The sequence below is a fragment of the Wyeomyia smithii genome, chromosome 3 (genome assembly GCF_029784165.1).
Source record: "Wyeomyia smithii strain HCP4-BCI-WySm-NY-G18 chromosome 3, ASM2978416v1, whole genome shotgun sequence".
Taxonomy (NCBI): domain Eukaryota; kingdom Metazoa; phylum Arthropoda; class Insecta; order Diptera; family Culicidae; genus Wyeomyia; species Wyeomyia smithii.
In genome coordinates, this window is record NC_073696.1 from 187,729,068 (window position 1) to 187,747,123 (window position 18,056).

General features: G+C 41.7%; 1 protein-coding gene across 1 annotated transcript in view; it reads right to left on the reverse strand.

The window, feature by feature from the left end:
* The window catches only part of LOC129732765 (dynein axonemal heavy chain 6), a 38,976-nt gene that overhangs the window by 3,355 nt on the left and 17,565 nt on the right, over nt 1-18,056 (reverse strand). Inside the window, exons 5-14 of the mRNA XM_055693968.1 lie at nt 9,722-9,817; nt 9,365-9,670; nt 9,076-9,308; nt 7,173-9,018; nt 5,841-7,117; nt 5,183-5,780; nt 2,761-5,124; nt 2,560-2,701; nt 1,760-2,496; nt 1,429-1,695 (exon numbers count right to left, since the gene is read on the reverse strand). Of these exons, the coding sequence (XP_055549943.1) occupies nt 1,429-1,695; nt 1,760-2,496; nt 2,560-2,701; nt 2,761-5,124; nt 5,183-5,780; nt 5,841-7,117; nt 7,173-9,018; nt 9,076-9,308; nt 9,365-9,670; nt 9,722-9,817 (7,866 nt within the window). The remainder of the gene's footprint in view (nt 1-1,428; nt 1,696-1,759; nt 2,497-2,559; nt 2,702-2,760; nt 5,125-5,182; nt 5,781-5,840; nt 7,118-7,172; nt 9,019-9,075; nt 9,309-9,364; nt 9,671-9,721; nt 9,818-18,056) is intronic.

Genomic DNA, 18,056 nt, shown 5'->3' on the forward strand with positions numbered 1-18,056 from the left:
TTCAAATTTTGCCAAAATTTGAAAAAATAATATCATCAATATACACTGATGATGACTCTATGTCGCAAGACTTATAATTCTTTCTTCTGAATATCATCATTATTAGAAAGGAAACGAATTCAATTCAATTTTCTCATCACTTAGAAGTCCAGCCTTGTTGTTTCTCCTCAGAGAATCACTGTAGAAGAACATCTTTCACTGCGAAAACAACTGGTGAGTATCTGAAGATTTTGCAAAAAATTATCGCGGTGGCATCTGAAATATCTCTCCAGAGTTAATAAAATGGAGTGGGCTTTCTCGTACGAAAGGACATTACGCTCAATAACTACGCACCAGAGCTCACTGCAGTGATTTTACTGTGTTGCAACTTCGAGATTTTGCCTACAAAAATACCGCAAATTTGCCCGCTCTCGCTCTGCAACGACGAACTTCGGAAATAAAGCTTGGCTCGAGCTTAAAATGCTATGAAGTCTGCAACATGCACATCGAAACTTCTCTCTCTTTAAAACACAAGGTTGTAATAATCAAGTGGATTTATATTGGGTTCCTGGACACTGGAGTCGATGGAAACGAAAAAGCCGATGAACTTGCAAGACTTGGATCGTCTCATCCGTTCATAAGACCAGGACTCTTCATTAACATATCCGCTTCTGCATTCTGTAATGGAGCTCAATTTTAAGAGATTTTGAAGGTGGAGTCCAACTGCACAAACACTTCCCTTGGTAGACAGTCGAAGCAGTTTATCACATCTAATGTTTGTATGACTCGCATAATACTGGAGGTTCTTAATTAAAGATCTAGCACACATACAGGTTCAATAACAGGACAGTCCGAGCCGTTTTTACTCGAAGGTTATAAATAAACTTCAAGATGATACATGTCGCCTATGTGGCATGAAAAAAGAAGACTCGAAACATCTGTTCGACAGCTTTACAAAAAATAAAAGTTCTTCGATAAAGGGCTATGAGAACCCTCAGAAATCTGGAGAACAACTCCTAGTACGGTCCTGACTTAGCAAAATTAAAAAGTGGAATATGTCACAAATGATCAAAAAATTGGTCGCAGTGGCGAAAATACCCAAACGGAAAAAGTCCATGAGGTGGTGTGCTAAAGCTGACAAATTTTACGATGCGCTTCGGAGGTGCTGTCAGGTCAATATGAATAAAGAAGGGTTCTGACAGCAGTTAGGTTGGCTCCAGGTTAAAACTAGGTTTGCTCTGAGAATTAAGAAATTCGATATGTGTGTCTCTTAAGCATATATAGAATAAGGGTAGCATCTAGGTAGGAAAGTAGATTACGTTGGTTGCTTTACATCTCGAAACTCGAACATCTCGAAAATATTCACTCTGCTCTTTCCACATATTGACTAACAAGCCTTAAGACCATAAATTACGCTTATCTGTATGGAAATATGACATTAAAACTTACGCGAGTAGTTGATCTTCCAAACCGCCACGGGAAACCAGGAAATTCACCAAGCTAACCTGAATGCAGATTTCAGGCAAAAAATGAGGATTGGCTAGCTTAGTTGTCATGTACAATCTAAAGTTACTGTCGTAATCTACATCCACATCACCCAGCTTTATCATAAGTCTCCCGTTTTGTATGAATACACGCTTTAGCAAAACCGACTCCAAAACAGGATCCAATGTTTCCTGTATATCTTCAATAAGCATCGGGAGGCCTTGTCTAATACTAAAAACAAATAAAAAATAGATTTCGTTTAATTATTATAAAAATTAAACAGATCGTAGAATACCAAATTTCCAGTATACGCATCATGTTAGTGTCTGTAAGTTTTATAATCCTAAGCTCGTTAGCCGCTTCCATGTTGCGCACCCAGCGATTCGCTTGTTCTTGAGGATCGATCATCAAAGGCCATCTACCGCCCTGCGTCGCAATGATTCCGTTCTCTACCGAGATCTCATCCCTCGGCAAACCGAACATGTTCCACTGCCTGATCTGATACGAATCGCCTAAAATTTTTATCAGATCGAAGCTATCACTGCTCGGTATATTCAAGCTTCTGCATTCTTCTACCCAATTCATAGAAATTTCGTGTCGGTAATTTATTGGAAAAGCTCCCAAATAAGCAACGTAAGCGGAAGCCACCAGAACATCTCCGGGCACCGCAAACTGTTCAGCCGTTAGTTCTTGTACCGTATCTCGCCAACGAATTTCTTCGTCCGCCAGAGCTGAGGTTAGGCGACCTGCTCGATTGAGGCGGGTAGTAGTCAAGTCGTTGTGATCCTGAAGCACTTTCATTTCGCGCTTTTTCTCGTCTAAATTGGCCATCAGCATTAGAATTTTCGCTTCGATTTCGGCAAGCTCGTTCTGTTTAGACTTCAAAAGTTGCATCACCTGACTCAGTTCCTCTTCAGCTGCTTTTTGTTTTTGTATTTTCGGCTCAACCACCTTGTAGACTTTGGCGAACCTTTCCACTGCTATCACCCACTGGCACATCGACTTGGCCACTTTGGACACTTTTTCAATAATCTGTGAAGGAAGAAACAATTTCGGATAAAAATACTGCTTTCAAAGATGATCAGTAATGCTTACTGGAGGTTGAAAATCTTTATGTTCTATGTATGTTTTAAGTTTCTTAAGTATTGTCTCGGGAATATGTTCTTTGTCGTACTCTTCAAGTCGTTTCAAGAAGTTCACATCCGCCATAACAACTTTTGCACTGTTCCAGTCAGTTCTGTTGATGAAACATAAAAAACATTACAACTAATCTAGCCACTGCAATGTAAAACTCACTTAGCACCAAGTAGTATCAGCACTGCCTCCATAACAAACTGAACAAGTTTGGGAGGTTTTTGGAACACACGCAGCTCATTGATGTCATTCTTGTTCAGTGCCTTCAGGGCATCCTGAGCGGCTTTTAATGTAGGCATAACAATTTCCAAATCTCTAGCAGCCTCGTCGGCTATTTCCTGTGTTTCTGCGGCTTTAATTTTGGCCTCCGCTTCGTCTTTCGCCACACTCCGTTTGACTCCTTCTGCAATTGTATTATCCTTATCCAATTTTGCTAGAAGATCTTTCATGTTTCTGGATTTCTCCTCTAGAATTGGGACAAATTGTTTGAGCTCCTCTCCCATTTCTGCCACCACTTGATTTGTTTCAAGAATTTTACTCAACCCATTGGCAATTCTGTCCTTCTTTTGAATTATTATTTCAACGCGTTTGTGAACCAACACACGGTATTGATTCAACAATTGTAGATAGCTGCTTGGGGTGGTGTAGTAGTATCGGCGCATTTCTCGGTAGAACTTTTCCGACATGTTCTCCACACTCTCGTGCATCATGACGCAAACCTGTGCGAGGTGTCTACCTTGAACATCGCTTTCTGCGACATCTTTGAGGTAACCCACAGCTACAGTGAGCAAGGCTTCGGCAGGCCATTTCACGAACCAATCAATTGTACAGCAGTTTACCAGAGATGGAAACATTCGGCAGCGACGCCTAAATGTGTCCCCAATGGGACTCATGCAAATAATTACATGCAAATTCGCTCGAACACGCTTGGTGAAGAATTCAAATATTCCGTCTCTCGAAGTGTTTGGAAATCCACTTTCAATACAGGGTTGCCTAGTATTTAATATTATCTTTTCGTATTCATCACCTTCAAACAAATTTGGTACTTCTCCAGAGTTCAGAATATTGTTTATATCTTCCATAAATTCCTCCCTCACTATCTGTGTATCGGTTATAAGAAACACAACAGGTTTACTCAACACGCCTGCAATCCAATAAATTTTTCGCAAATCTTCATGAAAGCAAACATGATCATATCCTCGACGAAGCGCAATCTGATTACATTGATAGCCATTCATGTGCGCAGCTAGCCTTGATAAGCTTTGTTTGCCCATACCGGAAACACCGACCAGAAGGCCATTTCCCCGCTCCGATCTTAATAATCGAGCAAGTCTGACAATGTGTTCAATTGCATCAAGAAAGAAAACCAAATTCATCTCCTTTCCTCCCGTCGAATTGTAGTCCTCCAGATAGTCAATGAGAATGTTTTTCAACTTTTTCGAATCTTTAATTTCCTCATAAATTCGGTCTTCTGACGGTTGTCCGAAAATCATGAAATCACCAAAAAGAACACTCTCACCCGGGTGAACGACAGTGGTCTCGAAATATTTTTCACAACAATCTTGCAACAGCTGTGTGAAATATGACTTATCCTGTTCGCTCACCAAACGATCGTAAAAGATCCGCATAGACTCATGATAAAACAGACGAAGTAGCTGTACCGGATTCACATAGGAGGACGGGTCGGCTTGAAGGACACCTTGTACACATTTCGAAAGATCCCGCAAATTGAACACGTAATGAGACTTCTTCGGGGTGGGCAGTAATTCCTCGGAAATTCTTTCGTAAACCGCAACTGCAGCTTCTATAATTGATTCTGCTAGAGGCTGCAAAACCTTGCTGAAATCAAGCAAGAATCCAGTTAGAATTGCTTTGAAAATCGTCTTCATTGTATCGCTATTAGGTGTGGGCAAAGAGAATAGGGCAAAATGGCGAATAAATCGTGGCGTCAGAGTATTGCGACCTCCTCCCGGAGGCGCACATGCTGCACCCAAAGTAACGTCCACAATACTTTTCCAGTACATTTTATCTCGGTCGTAGAGGCCGTGGAAGTCCAAAAGCTGCCGAAGTAATTCAATCGGTGGTTGGCTTCCGTAGACATCCAGTTTGGGCATGTTTACGTCATCGATGAGAATTATAATTTTTTTGTTAATTGGAGCACCCAAAAGTGTTTTTTTACGTCGCTCAAGTCTTGATTCGATAATTTCCTGTGTACGGGCACTTTCCGTTTGGGCCGAGAAATTCACAAAGATAGGCATCACATTTTCCTTCATCAGTCTGTTTAGAATATCTCGAGCTAACACTGATTTCCCTACACCTGTGTCGCCGGTGAAAAGAACAGGATGCTGGCTTCGGAAAAGCATTTCGGCTACGAAACCATACTTTGTAGTATCAAGGGTTGGTACCAGCAGATCGAAATATGCAATATTGGGGTTATAGTCAAACTGAGCATGAATCGCAATCCAGTTCTCCCAAACTTTTGCTGATGTGTTGACTCTGTAGTCCCAGAGGGATCCGTCGGGCAGTCTAGAATGATTTTAATTATATTTTGAACTTAAAGTAAAAACTTCAATTAAATACTTACAATGCTGATTCATCTTTATCGAATAAACTTCGAAGGAACTTCTCAAATCCAATCTTTGATTCGTCCAGTAGATTACCGGCAAACGACCACAGCGTACACCAAGTAAATAGTTTAAATATGTAATTTTTAGCATCACCTCGTTCCATAAGATTTATGTTCTGAGTTTGTTTCAACAGCAAAAGAAACAGCTGGGTCATCAGAGTAAGTTTACTTATGTTCACTTGATAAATGCTCCACCGACATTTCCTATTGATGTATTTCACCATTTCATCGTAATACCGCTGGAAAAGTAACATAATGTGCTCCTTCAAATCCAAATCCAAATGATGCTCTTCAACAGTTTCCAGCCATGAAACAATCAAAGGAGACCAGCCCAGGTGAAGGGGATCCAAATATACCATGCCACATCGAGAAACGGTTGCCGGAGATGCCTGGGCTAGATCTTGAACTTCGAATACCATATGCACCCAGCTCGTAAGTTTTATACGCTCAGAGTTGGCCAGACATAGCATTTTATTGTCATCCAACACCGTGTTGAGATTCTCTATCCACACCGCATCTACCGGCCCGTCACAAACCACCCATTGATGTTCTTCCTCTGTGAAATTAAATAATTATAACAATACAACAAACTCAACGGTTATAATTCATTGCTGACCTAAAACGTTAACCGCCGAGCGAATTGCGAGTCCGAGTAAACCATCCTTCCATTCCATTGTGGCCAGATTGACGAAACCGTACAATTCATCCATCGTGATAGCTTTTGGGTTCAAAGTTTGTATATTAACCGGTTTGTAGTAAGGACCATCTACCATATCACTGTACAATTTTCGTAGTGCACAAGCAAGTGTATGCAATGTACTAGTTTTACCACTACCGGTAGGTCCGACCAACATGACACCCCAGCGAACTACCATCGTTTCATACAACTGAAGGGCTTTAAGAACAAGTTCTGGAACAGGCTGTAGATTATTCTGCTGCATGCACGCCTCAATGGCCGCTTGAAGATTGCCTCTTTCAGCCTGCGGTAAATCAATACCTGGAAACAAATCTCCCAGAATCCCATTGAAGAGGATAGCATCATTCGTCAGAAATTTGGGAAGATTTGAGTCCCTCAAAGCACAAATCAGCGTAATATCTTCCGACTGATCGGGCGACGCGCGTTTCAAGGCTCCAGCCATCACGAGAACACTTTTCACCGCTCGCATCCCGAAATCGTAATGATCTTGTTGACTTAGTTGCTCACTGCACAGTTTGTACATCTGAACCATCTTCTTCGCCAGCACCTTCGATGCTTCAAATCCCTCGGAGTATAAAATTACCTCAGCAATCAACGCATAGTCCGGTACCATCATAGATATGGGGCGAAATAATGCTTTCAAGTTATCCGGCAGCTCTGTTCTTCCCGCGTATCCAGGATTCATAGTGATAAAAGCCGCACATGATGGTTTTAGTTTGATTTCTCTCCCTTCAAAGATAAAACGTTTCATTTTCATAGCTTTCGCGTTCCTAATTGTGATCAACTGCTGCGCGATTACAGACAACACTTCAATGTCAATTCTATTGAACTCATCGAAACAACACCACGCCCCTGATTGAGCCAATCCGGTGAAGAATCTACCCATCATCTTGTAATCCAACCCATCTGAACAATTGAACACCACACATTGGATTGCAAGTGCCTTGGCAAGATCTTTGGTAGTTTCGGTTTTACCAGTACCCGCTGGACCTGCAGGAGCTCCACCAAGATCCATTTGCAAAGCTCCCATCAGACATAAATAGCAACGATCAGTGAGCGGAGTAATTACAAGAACTCCTCCCGCCCCTAGATATTCATAAAAATAAGGAAGATTTGCCGACGCCATTTTGGTTTCAACAGTGTCGTTCTCATCAACCCAGTAGTATCGAAGCATTTTCAGCCACTCGAAATCCGATCTATAAAAAAACATTTTTAACTAAATTGAATTTGAGATTTTAATAATAATCTCACGATTTTGTAATCTGTTTATCAACGAGCTGACAAATTGAGTCCTTGGCGTGAACATCTATGGTGATAAGGGCACACAACACCTTACGAACAAGCTTCGAGATGTTCGTTCGAGCAATCGATGCTAAAATAGCTAAATTTTTCGTCAAGGTTTCTTTGAAAGCCGCCATCTTCATTCCAACATTCCCTTTGCCGTCTAAAATGGAGTGTACATTGGCGCACCATTGCTGCTGAGAAACGGTTAGCACCACTTGACTGGGATGTTCCTGCATCCAAAACGAGCGATCCTTTGCTGGATAGCATCGATAGCCTAGCCGCATATAGCGTTTAACAGATAGAAACATGGATTCTTCCACTTTGGACAACCAGTCTTCTACGGCTCCCCGTGCTTTCAGACCTACACCGAATGTTAATCTTTCACCTTCCGGCGAGATCATCGCTATAATGTCGTTAGTCATCACAGTTTCACCTGTTTCTGTTTTCTTCTTGCAAAATTCAATGGCAGCAATCGCATCGAAACACTTCCGCAAATGCGGCTGTACCGCATGGGGATTTTTAGTCTGCGCTAAGATCTCCAGTAGCTCATCGTTTGAAAGAAAATAGAATCTTGGGAATGCCATTCGTTTCACTTCCAAGTATGCCTCCAAGCACCGTGTTACTTTCTCCAGTAAAACGTTGTTGATCTGAAGCTGTTCAAGCACTCCTTCAGATGTCATAGCACTCAACGCCATAGGCGTCTTACGCGTACGCCGCAAAAGATCTTTCCAACTCTTGTCAACTTGCAAAAACATCTGGGCTTCATGAGGAAGTTGACGCTGTATGTCTGGCGCTGTAAATATAGCTTCCAAATAAATCCACGATTGCTGACAAGTCATCCATTCGTCTAGGGTACGTGAGAATAAATCCAGCTGTCTAGCCCACTCATCCACCTTAGCTTTGATAGGTCCCACGTGCCTCGATGCGGCTATAGTGCTAATATTAATGCTCGATTCGTCCAGTATCGCTTGAATCTCATCCACACCAGCTAATATAAAAACATCTCGTGCATCCCTATGAGATACAATGGTCAATTCCAGCTCTTTCCAAGCATTTTCCACTTTACTGAGCAGAGTTTCTAAACCTGCTTCGGCACTAGCCATGTTAGCCACCTCCATTAGCTCGTTTGCATTTTCCTCCTCGAACGCATTTGCATCTTCGAATGTGTGTAAGAATATATCTTCCTCACCGGATACTTTCCGGTCTAGAATTTGCTCTATTTTTATCCAATGTCGATTTTTCAACGCAGGATTTCTCAGATATGACAACACTGGAATCTTCTCTTTGAATTCGTCTGCTTCAAGTTTCAACTTTGGTATAATTTCATTTTTGGGCAAATTCTTATCAAGCATAGCACAATTTTTCAGGACTTTGGTATTCAATGCTTCCACTTCTTCTACATTCAGCTCGAAAAACTTAATCTCGTTCCAAAGTTCCACACTATCCTTCCATTGCTGCACACTATCCCAAAGAGTTTGACGTAATTTAACCTCATTAATCACTAGAGCAAGTTTATCAAATCGGGAAACTTCGAGACGAAACTCTTTCTGATATTTCTTGTACTCTTGAGCTTTCCGTTGGCACGAAGTGAGACGCTCCGAAAGGTCGATCAAACAATCGCGCACCTGCATCGGATCGGAATTGACGTCCAGTAGCCATTCCTGAAGAACCTGTTCGCTGATGTCCTCAACTTCAGAAAAGATCTTCGCTATATCCGTCTGCAGGCACAGATTAAACTTGTCAATCAATTCTTGTTTCTGATCGCGCTTCATAGTCATGATATCCTTTATTTGAACTACCAGCTCTTCCATGTCTGAAAAAAAAGTTTTTCTTTAGTAATATACGCAATGTCGATCCGAATTCTTTTTACCCAAATACTTATCCTTGTCCTCATCTCTAAATGGTATACAGTATATTTTCATTATTTTCAAAGCTTCGTACGCATAGTTTAGCTCTTTTTCCAAATTTTCTACATGTTCGTGGCATATCTCGAGAAAATTGAAATAATAGATGTAATGGTTCGTTTCTTCGGGAGTTATCAAAAGTTTTGTTGAAATCTCTTCACCCTTTTGTTCAACAAAATTAATTTTCTCCATTGCCAATCTAAAATACAGTTCGTGTGAATAATCTCAGCAAGATATGAAATTACAAATGCATACTTTGGCAGAGTTTCGTCCAGCACAGTCAACAGTTCCTGGCAGACTGGAATGATCTCCTCGCGGAAAGTGGCTTGTTTGATTTGCAGTAAACCCAACTTTTGAGATTCCTGTATGTTCTCAAGGTCTGCCATTTCTGCGTTATACCGTTCGCAGAAAAGCGTCAACTTTGCCAGATCAGTCTCATCCCTTATTTGGTTTTGGTCCATTGACAATGCCTGCAGGTAATTGTCTCGGATTTTGTTGAATTGTAGTATGTATACGTCCACAGCATCATATGCCGCGTTCATGTATAGATTGACAGATTGTCTAAACAAACAATCCGTTAGTTTCAGTGGGGATGTATACAGTTTTACTTACATATTTTCGATTAACTCAGTGTCACTGTCTATGATGAAATCAAAACTGGGAGTAGCTCCACATAAACGATCCTCTTGACGGCCCATGATGATCGGTCTGGTAAAGTATGATTGAGCCCATGAAATACGAATGTTTTAAACACAGCAGATAAAAATATAATTGAAACATGATTAATCTGTGAGATTCAAAATAATCCCATTGCATATGAGGCTAGAATTCTGGATGTAACAAGAATACGATTCGACTATTCTCTTTTCCAGATTGTATGATTCTGTCGGGAATAATTGCCATTACTTATTATGGTGCTGCTCGAAAAAATAAACGATCAATGTAAAAATCAAAACGAGTGTAAAACCTTTTTACCAATTTTTCGATGAAAATTTCAGTTTTCTTACAAATACCTAAAATATTTTTTTTTTATTTTTTTCAAAAATTGAATCGCCTTCAACTTGGTCGTTGCCGCTCTAAAGCCTTTTAATCATTCCTGTGAATTTTGGTGCTCCTAGACATTTCAGCACGCGTCGAAAACTTCGAACACTCACGTAGACCGTGCGCTTCCTTTCACTGTTAAATTGGTGGAGACGTTAGGTTAACCATTCGACAGCGTTCTAGGGAATGAGTTTAGGAGCTAATTTGGATCTAGAGCTAAACAAAGATAGAGTTAAACGTTGTTCTACAATGTTGTAATCCCGTAAATTTTGCGTAAGTTTCTAGGGGACCATCCATTAATGATGTCACGCGTTTAGGGGGGGGGGGCGGAGGTTTCAATTATTGTGACATTTTGTGACATATGGGGGAGGGGGGGTTATCTTGAGTGTGACATCGCATTTAAACTAAAAACAAATAAATAAAAAAGTCACACGCCTAACCACAGAGTTCAACTCAGAACTATTTATGATATTTGCATCATTCATTTATAGTTTTTTTTTATTCTCGCTTATTTTCCGTCGGTCTTGTTCCGCCACTTTTGTTGTGCCAATCACCAACGCCCAGGGAGGCGGCTCCACTCAGGACCCTAACTCACGACCCGTTGATTAACGGACTGGCGCCAACGCCAACTTCTTCATGCGATGGAAGGCGTGATCCCAGAGATTTTTCGCCTCAGAAAATCTCCCGGTGTCGGCTAGAATTGAATCTAGACTAGTTGGGTTGGTTGTGAGTGGATCACGCCACCCCACAACAATTGACACCTATGTCGGCGTTGGGATACGAACCCAGGCGTCGAGCGTGGTTGGCGGAGACGTTACCAACCACGCTAGGCCCCTTCAACGGTCCCTTTTCAGCTTAGGATTTGCTTTAGATAAAATAAATGACTTTTTTTTCACGTTAAAAATCATAATGTTCGTTAATTCTGTTTTACCGTGCATGTTCGTTTATGAATGACAGCGCAATTTCATTAATTTTCAGTGTCTGTGAATCCAATCAATACAAAAATTGTGACAAAACGTAAATAAAAATGCTTGGCTTTTGTAACATGTGGAGAAGATTTGGATTGCGAATTGATTGAAGAAGAGGAACTAAATATTGATGGTCTTTCAAAAATCAGCAATGATGCTGCAGTTACAGTCTCGGCTTTCTATGTCGTCGATATGCGTCTCCATCAACAGCATCCTTTTCTAGTTATCTTTTATAATCTTCTTTTCCTTTTAGTTTCAGTTTTTCTTTCAGCAAAATCGTTCTCATTGAGAAAAAATGCATTCCTAACAAATTTCTTGATTTTCCATCAATTATTTCCAGGGGGTGGGGGGGTTTTAAAAACGTTACGTAATTAAGGAGGGGGTCAAGAAAGTTGTGATAGCTTGTGACAAGGGGGAGGGGGGAGTTAATTTTTTCCAAATTTTGCGTGACATCAATCAATGGATCGTCCCTAGAAGAATTTTTTTTTCTATCATTCAAAATAGCCGATTTAGAGCTATTTTACTAAATCACAAAAAGAAAACTGTAGGTGTAGCTACAATGCTCAAACTGCAAAAAAAGATTGTAGCTTTTTAACCATTCCTGTAAATTTTGCCCCTGGTCATTTCAAAAACGCGTCAAAAGCTCCAACTTACCCCAACGCAACTTTTGCGCCTCCTTCACTGTTGAATCGATGGAGACGCCAAATAACCATTGTACAGCGTTCTAGGGAACAAGTTTAGTAGGGAAATTTCAATCTAGAGCTCAATAGCAAAACTCTAGAGAAAAATTTTCTTCTACAAGGTTGTTACATATGATGAGGCGGTTGTTTTTATGTCACACAAATTAGGGAGACCAAAATTTTCTACGAAATCAGATATATACTTTCGTATCTTTGTTAATAGAATTGAAGATTCCTGCTAGTGCTGGCAAGTCCTCCTAGAGCATTGTCCATATCTTGTGCCCGTAGAGGACTACTGGTCTTATGAGCGTCTTATACATGGTGCACTTGGTACGGGGGCGAAGTTTGCCAGAACTCAACATCTTGTGGAGTTTGTAGTAGTTACGAGTTCCAGCTACAATACATCTGCAGTTGTTGTCTGGCATTACCAATGTTCCAAGGTACACAAATTCGTCAACCACCTCAAGCTCATCTCCGTCGACCAACGTAACGATCAGCGTAGCTATCGCGCTCGGCTCCCCTGCTAGCAGATCAATGTCTTAATAAATAAAATTAATATAAAGTATCACAGATCTAAGCCTATTTGCGAATCGTCTATTGAAAACGAAGAGCTTTTCAAAGTCGTAAACGTCCGTAAATTTGCTGAGATTGGTTCATTTTGACCATAAAAAGTCCGATGAAAGATTGGCTGCAACAACGTTGTGTTCCGAAGAGTCCTTTTTGGTACGCGAATGTTCAGCTTTTCAGGCAGTTCGGAGGCATCAACCTCACCGTACAACATTTTCGCCACGAACAGCGCTTGTTGAAGTTTTGTTCCAATATGTCAAGGGCCACTAGCCTAATTTGTCAGGATATGGTGGCAAATTATCAGGATTTTTCCAAGGCAGATGTTTCAGTGCCAAACGAATGAACCGTTTTTGAACACGTTCAATTCTAAGACTTCGCGGGATCTGATGCGGTTCTCAAACGATTGACGCATTTTCTAAAATTGGACGGACGAGAGCACATCCTTCGCAATCTTGGAAAAAACCTAACTGTTGCATTGCTTTGGAAATGATCGACGCTCGGTGTTAGTCAAAACTCATTTTGACATTCAATATAACTCCCAAATCGGACACTTCAGTGATTCTGGGAAGGATTTTCCCCCAAAATTATAATCAAACAGAATTGGATGTGATGCGCGGTAAACGAAATGACCTGACATTTATCAACACTAATGGTTAACGAGTCTTGTAAAAGCTGACAATCCTCTTCCGTGGGCACTTCAATGTAGAGTGTCACATCGTCAGCATATACTAACTTAATTTCATTTTTCAAAATCATAGCTGAATCGTTGAAAAACAAAATGAACAATAACGGGCTAAGGTTACTACCTTGAGGCACTATTGATTTGTTTGAAAACGGTCTTGATACAAAACCGTCAATGTTAACGCAAAGTTCACGCTCCGTTAAGTAAGATTCCAGCCAAGACGTGAATTGCGAAGAGACACCTTACGATACGAGACAGTTTATGCAGAAGTATCTTGTGGGCAATTTTATCAAACGCCGTCTTTAAGTCCGTATAGGTTACATCGACTTGAACTTTCTTTTCCAGGCTTGTAATGCATTCAGATGTGAAATTTACCAGATTAGTTAATACTGATCGACCTGGCATGAAGCCATGTTGGTCGAAAGATATATATCATTTCGTCGCAGGTCGCAATATTGAACAGGGGTCAGGAAAGTGTCATATGCAATACATATAACTTCCATGAACAAATAGAACTGTAACCAAAATCACGTACTCCACGGTAAGACTCGAGCACTTCAATTCCAGAAAACGCAAAACAAGCAATTAAGCGCTACATAAGCACCGATCGTCTTTACCTCGTCGGGCCAACGAAAAACAAACGCGCTGATCAATGCGCTAATAATCGAACAAGCATACTGATACCTCCACCGACAAAAGCATTGTCACACCAATGTGGCATCTCTTCCCAGCTCATTAATTGAATCAGCTTATGCAACAAATAATCAATGCAATGCAACAAGAATCATCGTTTATGAATCCCCATCATTTTGATAAAGTACACTTTTTCGATACAGTCTCAGTCGAGTTAGCACTGCGATCCAATCCTCAATCAGGTGCGGATATCGCGAAGTAAAAGAACTGTCCTTTAGGTTTATGCGATCATTCTCGGCTCTTCGGAATAAGCAGATTGGGATATCGCACTCCACCATAAATTCTGCCAAAGAACCTATGAATGTACAGCATAACGTTTGTCACCGTGTCGAAGTCCCTTGCGTGTTTCAAACGGGCTTCATACCGCACCCGAAATCTCCACACAGCACTGTAAATCATCCATCGTGGCCTTAATCAGTCTTGTAAGTTTCGCAGAAAAGCCATTTTCGTCCATAACTTTCCATAGCTCTACACGGTCACGGACACTTTTAGAGGATCTGCCGCAGCGTAAACATTTGGACCGTTGTCAATCGCCAATTCTTAAAACCGACTTAATAACTTCCCACAAACCTTCGTGGTAGCGGCGTGAGACGGCGAAAGATGAAGTGGGAGAGCACTTTGTAGACTGCGTTGAGGTAGTTCTCACATTCCAACTTGTCGCCCTTCCTTCACTTCTCCGGTAGTTGTTCTGTATCCCCGATCCTAACTATCAGCTGATCCAGATAAAAAGCCAACCTATCTCGGCCTAGCTTGACAAGCTCCGTTGCGATGTCATCCTTTCCAGCTGATTTGTTGTTTTTGAGCTGCTCGATAGCATCTTTAGCTTCACCTATCGTAAGGGGCGCTATGCCTCCCTCATCCGCTGTGCTGAAGAAGTCGTTCCTCCTACAGTCTTAGTCCTTCGCTTCTGCGTCATTGAGATGTTCATTGTAGTACTGCCTCCACCTGTCGATCAACTCACGTGCATCCGTCAAAATTCCTCTATCTTTATCCCGACACATTTCAGCTCGTGGCACAAAGTCTGCGGAGTTTTGTTTCTGGCAGAATTCACGTGTTTCTTAAGAACAATACAACTGCTCCATTTGCTCACACTCCAGCTCTTCCAGGTGGCGGAAAAGATGGGTTCGTTTCTGTTTGTATCGACTCAGGTTATGCTGGGTCCTTTGCTGCAGCATCAATAGCAGCGCTGCATTCCTCTCATCTAGGATTGTTTGACACTCCTCATCGAACCAGCCGTTGCGTCAATTTCTCTCGACGAATCAATTAGCATCTTCCGCTGCGTTGTTAATGGCTGCTTTTTCAGTACTCCAGCAGTTGCCCATGCTCAGTAGCGACTTCGGGGAATCCAGATCATACCGTTGCGGACGACGGTAGCGGATGTTGGTGCCAACCGAAAATCTGTCGCATTTGACCATCAGGAGATAGTGATCAGACTCGACGTTTTCGCCGATAGGTTCGGACGTCGGTAATATCCGAGAAGTGCCTTCCGTCAATCGAAACGTGATCGATTTGTGTTTCAGTCTGTTGTCCTGATCTCCAGGTATACCGATATGGGAGGCTATGCCAAATGTACTACGCATCAAAGGCGGCGAAGTCAATGAGTCGAAGGCCTTTTTCGTTTGTGAGCCGGTGTGTGCTGAACATTCCATTAACCGGTCTGAATTCCTCCTCCTGGTCAACCTGAGCGTTGAGATCTCCGATAACGATTTTGACGTCATGTTTTGCGCAGCCATTTACGCGCAATCATAGTAAAAGGCAGAGGCTTATACAAATAGGTCTTTATTGATTGAAGACTAAAGTGGAAGTGATGAAAAAATTAAAGCTCCAACTACACACTTAAAATTTTTTGCCGGGTCTCGGTAATTTATTGCCGAGAACGGCACCACTGAGTGCTCGGTTAAAAAAATAATGACAGCTGTCACATTTTTTCGTGAATCTCGGTTCACCTAACTGATATTTCGGCTCGTTAATATTTAGTGCCGAAACTTCAGTTAGGTTGAACCGAGATTTTCGAAAAAATGTGACAGCTGTCATTTTTTTTCTAACCGAGCACTCAGTGGTGCCGTTCTCGGCAAAAATTACCGAGACCCGGCAAAAAAATTTAAGTGTGTATGTTTATAACAAGTGTTGCTACAGCGATCATTGGGTTGCTACACTGCCGGTACCCGCATAACTGTCCCATACTGATTTTGGTCACTTTTGAGTTATCATCGGGAATCGACTTAACGGTTATCATATTTTCTGGCAAAAAATTAAAATTGATACATTTGTATGGAAAAACATGGAAAAAATACCAAGTTGTTTTTGTCCCATATTGAAAGTACCTGCATTACAGTCCCACTGCATAGTGGTGCAACCTGCGAACATATGATTTTGTTCCAGATTACTGTACATCGGATTATTTTAGGCATATAGAAGTATGTCATTTAATTAACTAGACTAATGTTGTTTTTCTGTAGTACAATATACGTTGCCAATGATACTGCCGGTTGCTGGTTGAATTTATATGTGATGGGACAAAATATGCGAGTACTTTCGAAATGTACCCGCATATTTTGTCCCATTTTGCCTTTATTTCAAGTTATATAACGTAAAACCAACTCCATCCATGTTTTTTTGTTCTCAACGATAAACTTGTGCTGCCATGAAACTGTTATGGTCGTTGGTTCTGGATGTAATTGCAGGAAATCCGAAAATTCACGGATAATATTAAATCGCCGTTTTCTCAACATGTTGTTTTTCATTATGGGACAGTTATCCGGGTACCGGCAGTACAGCAGTCGGTTGCTATCTAACACCCCCGCTCAACCGAATAATCCTATCTTCGATCGTAGTGCTTCGAAAGGTCCTCTTGATAATCCTTTGGTGAAGATATCAGCGACTTGCTCGGTTGTTGGTACGTGAAGAACTTTGAAAGATCCGTCCTGTATCTTTTCACGGAGGAAGTTATAGCGGATGTCCACGTGCTTCATTCGCTTGTGATCACGGGGTTCCTCAGCGATGCGAATGCAGGATTGATTATCCTCATACAATGGTACCGGATGGTCCACCTGTACCCCAAGCTCTTTTAAAAGATTTCTCAGCCAAATTACTTCACAGAAAGCTTGGCTAAGCGAAACGTACTCAGCCTCTGTTGAAAACAATGCTACAGTGTTTTGCTTCCTGGTCATCCACGAAACGGTTCCACCATACACTTGAAATATGTTGCCTGATATAGATCGGCGGTCTTCCACGTTGTTGCCCCAGTCAGCGTTAGCGTAACCAAGCAAAGGTGTAATTCCATCACGTTTCCGGAATACCAAACTGTAGTTGATGGTGCCCTTCAAATACCGGAGGATTCTGTTTTAGATGGCTCCAGTGAATATCCGTCGGTGCAAATTGAAATCTGCTGAAGAAGTTTACAGCTGCGCTGATGTCTGGCCTCGACGATAATGCTAGATACGTCAGGCAGCCGATCAGCTCTCGATAAGGTTGTTCTGTAATTGCTCCGTTGCTTCGCTCCAATTTCAGATTTGGATCCAATGGAGTTGAACTCCTCGTTCCAGCTTCGTGGGGTTTGCTTCAACCCATACAGTGACTTCTTGAGGCGGCAGACAAGATTTGGGTTACTCCGTTCAAATCCCTCAGGTTGTCGCATGTAGATTTCTTCCTTCAATATGCCATTCAGGAAAGCGGTCTTCACATCCATCTGATGGACATGAAACTTCTCTTTATTTGCGACAGCCAATAGCCACTTGCAGTCCACAAGGTTCTTCCCTGCTGGTTTCGGAACAAGCTCCCAGGTTTCATTTTTGTGCAGCGACTCCAGCTCACTGCCAATCGCATCTTTCCAGTGGGGCCAGTCGCTCCTCTTCCTTAGTCCATTGATTGTGGATGGAAGATTTTCCACGAATGCCTCTGCGTTCAATGCATACGCCATCACTTTGTCATTTGTCATCTCATTGGAACCTACAAAACATTCAGCGGCAGAAGTGGCTCCAAATCCAGTAATAAATTCAAAAAACTAACCGGGGACTCTGCGCTCCCGTTCTTGAAGTCCTGCTGCCGGTTCCAGGCAAGGTTCTGTTGGACATTCAGCCACCAAACGGATTTCCTCTTCCTCATTTTCCGGTTCCAACATTACCGGTTCAATAGGGTTCACGATCAACTGCACACTCCTTTGTTCGTCAAATACAACATCGCGTGATGTGAACAGCATTTTCCTCTTGGCATTCCAAACTCGATAGCCATTTGTTGTATACCCGATCATCACATTCTTCTCGAACTTCGGGTCTAGTTTGCTACGTTTCACATTCGGAATCCACGTATAGGCGATC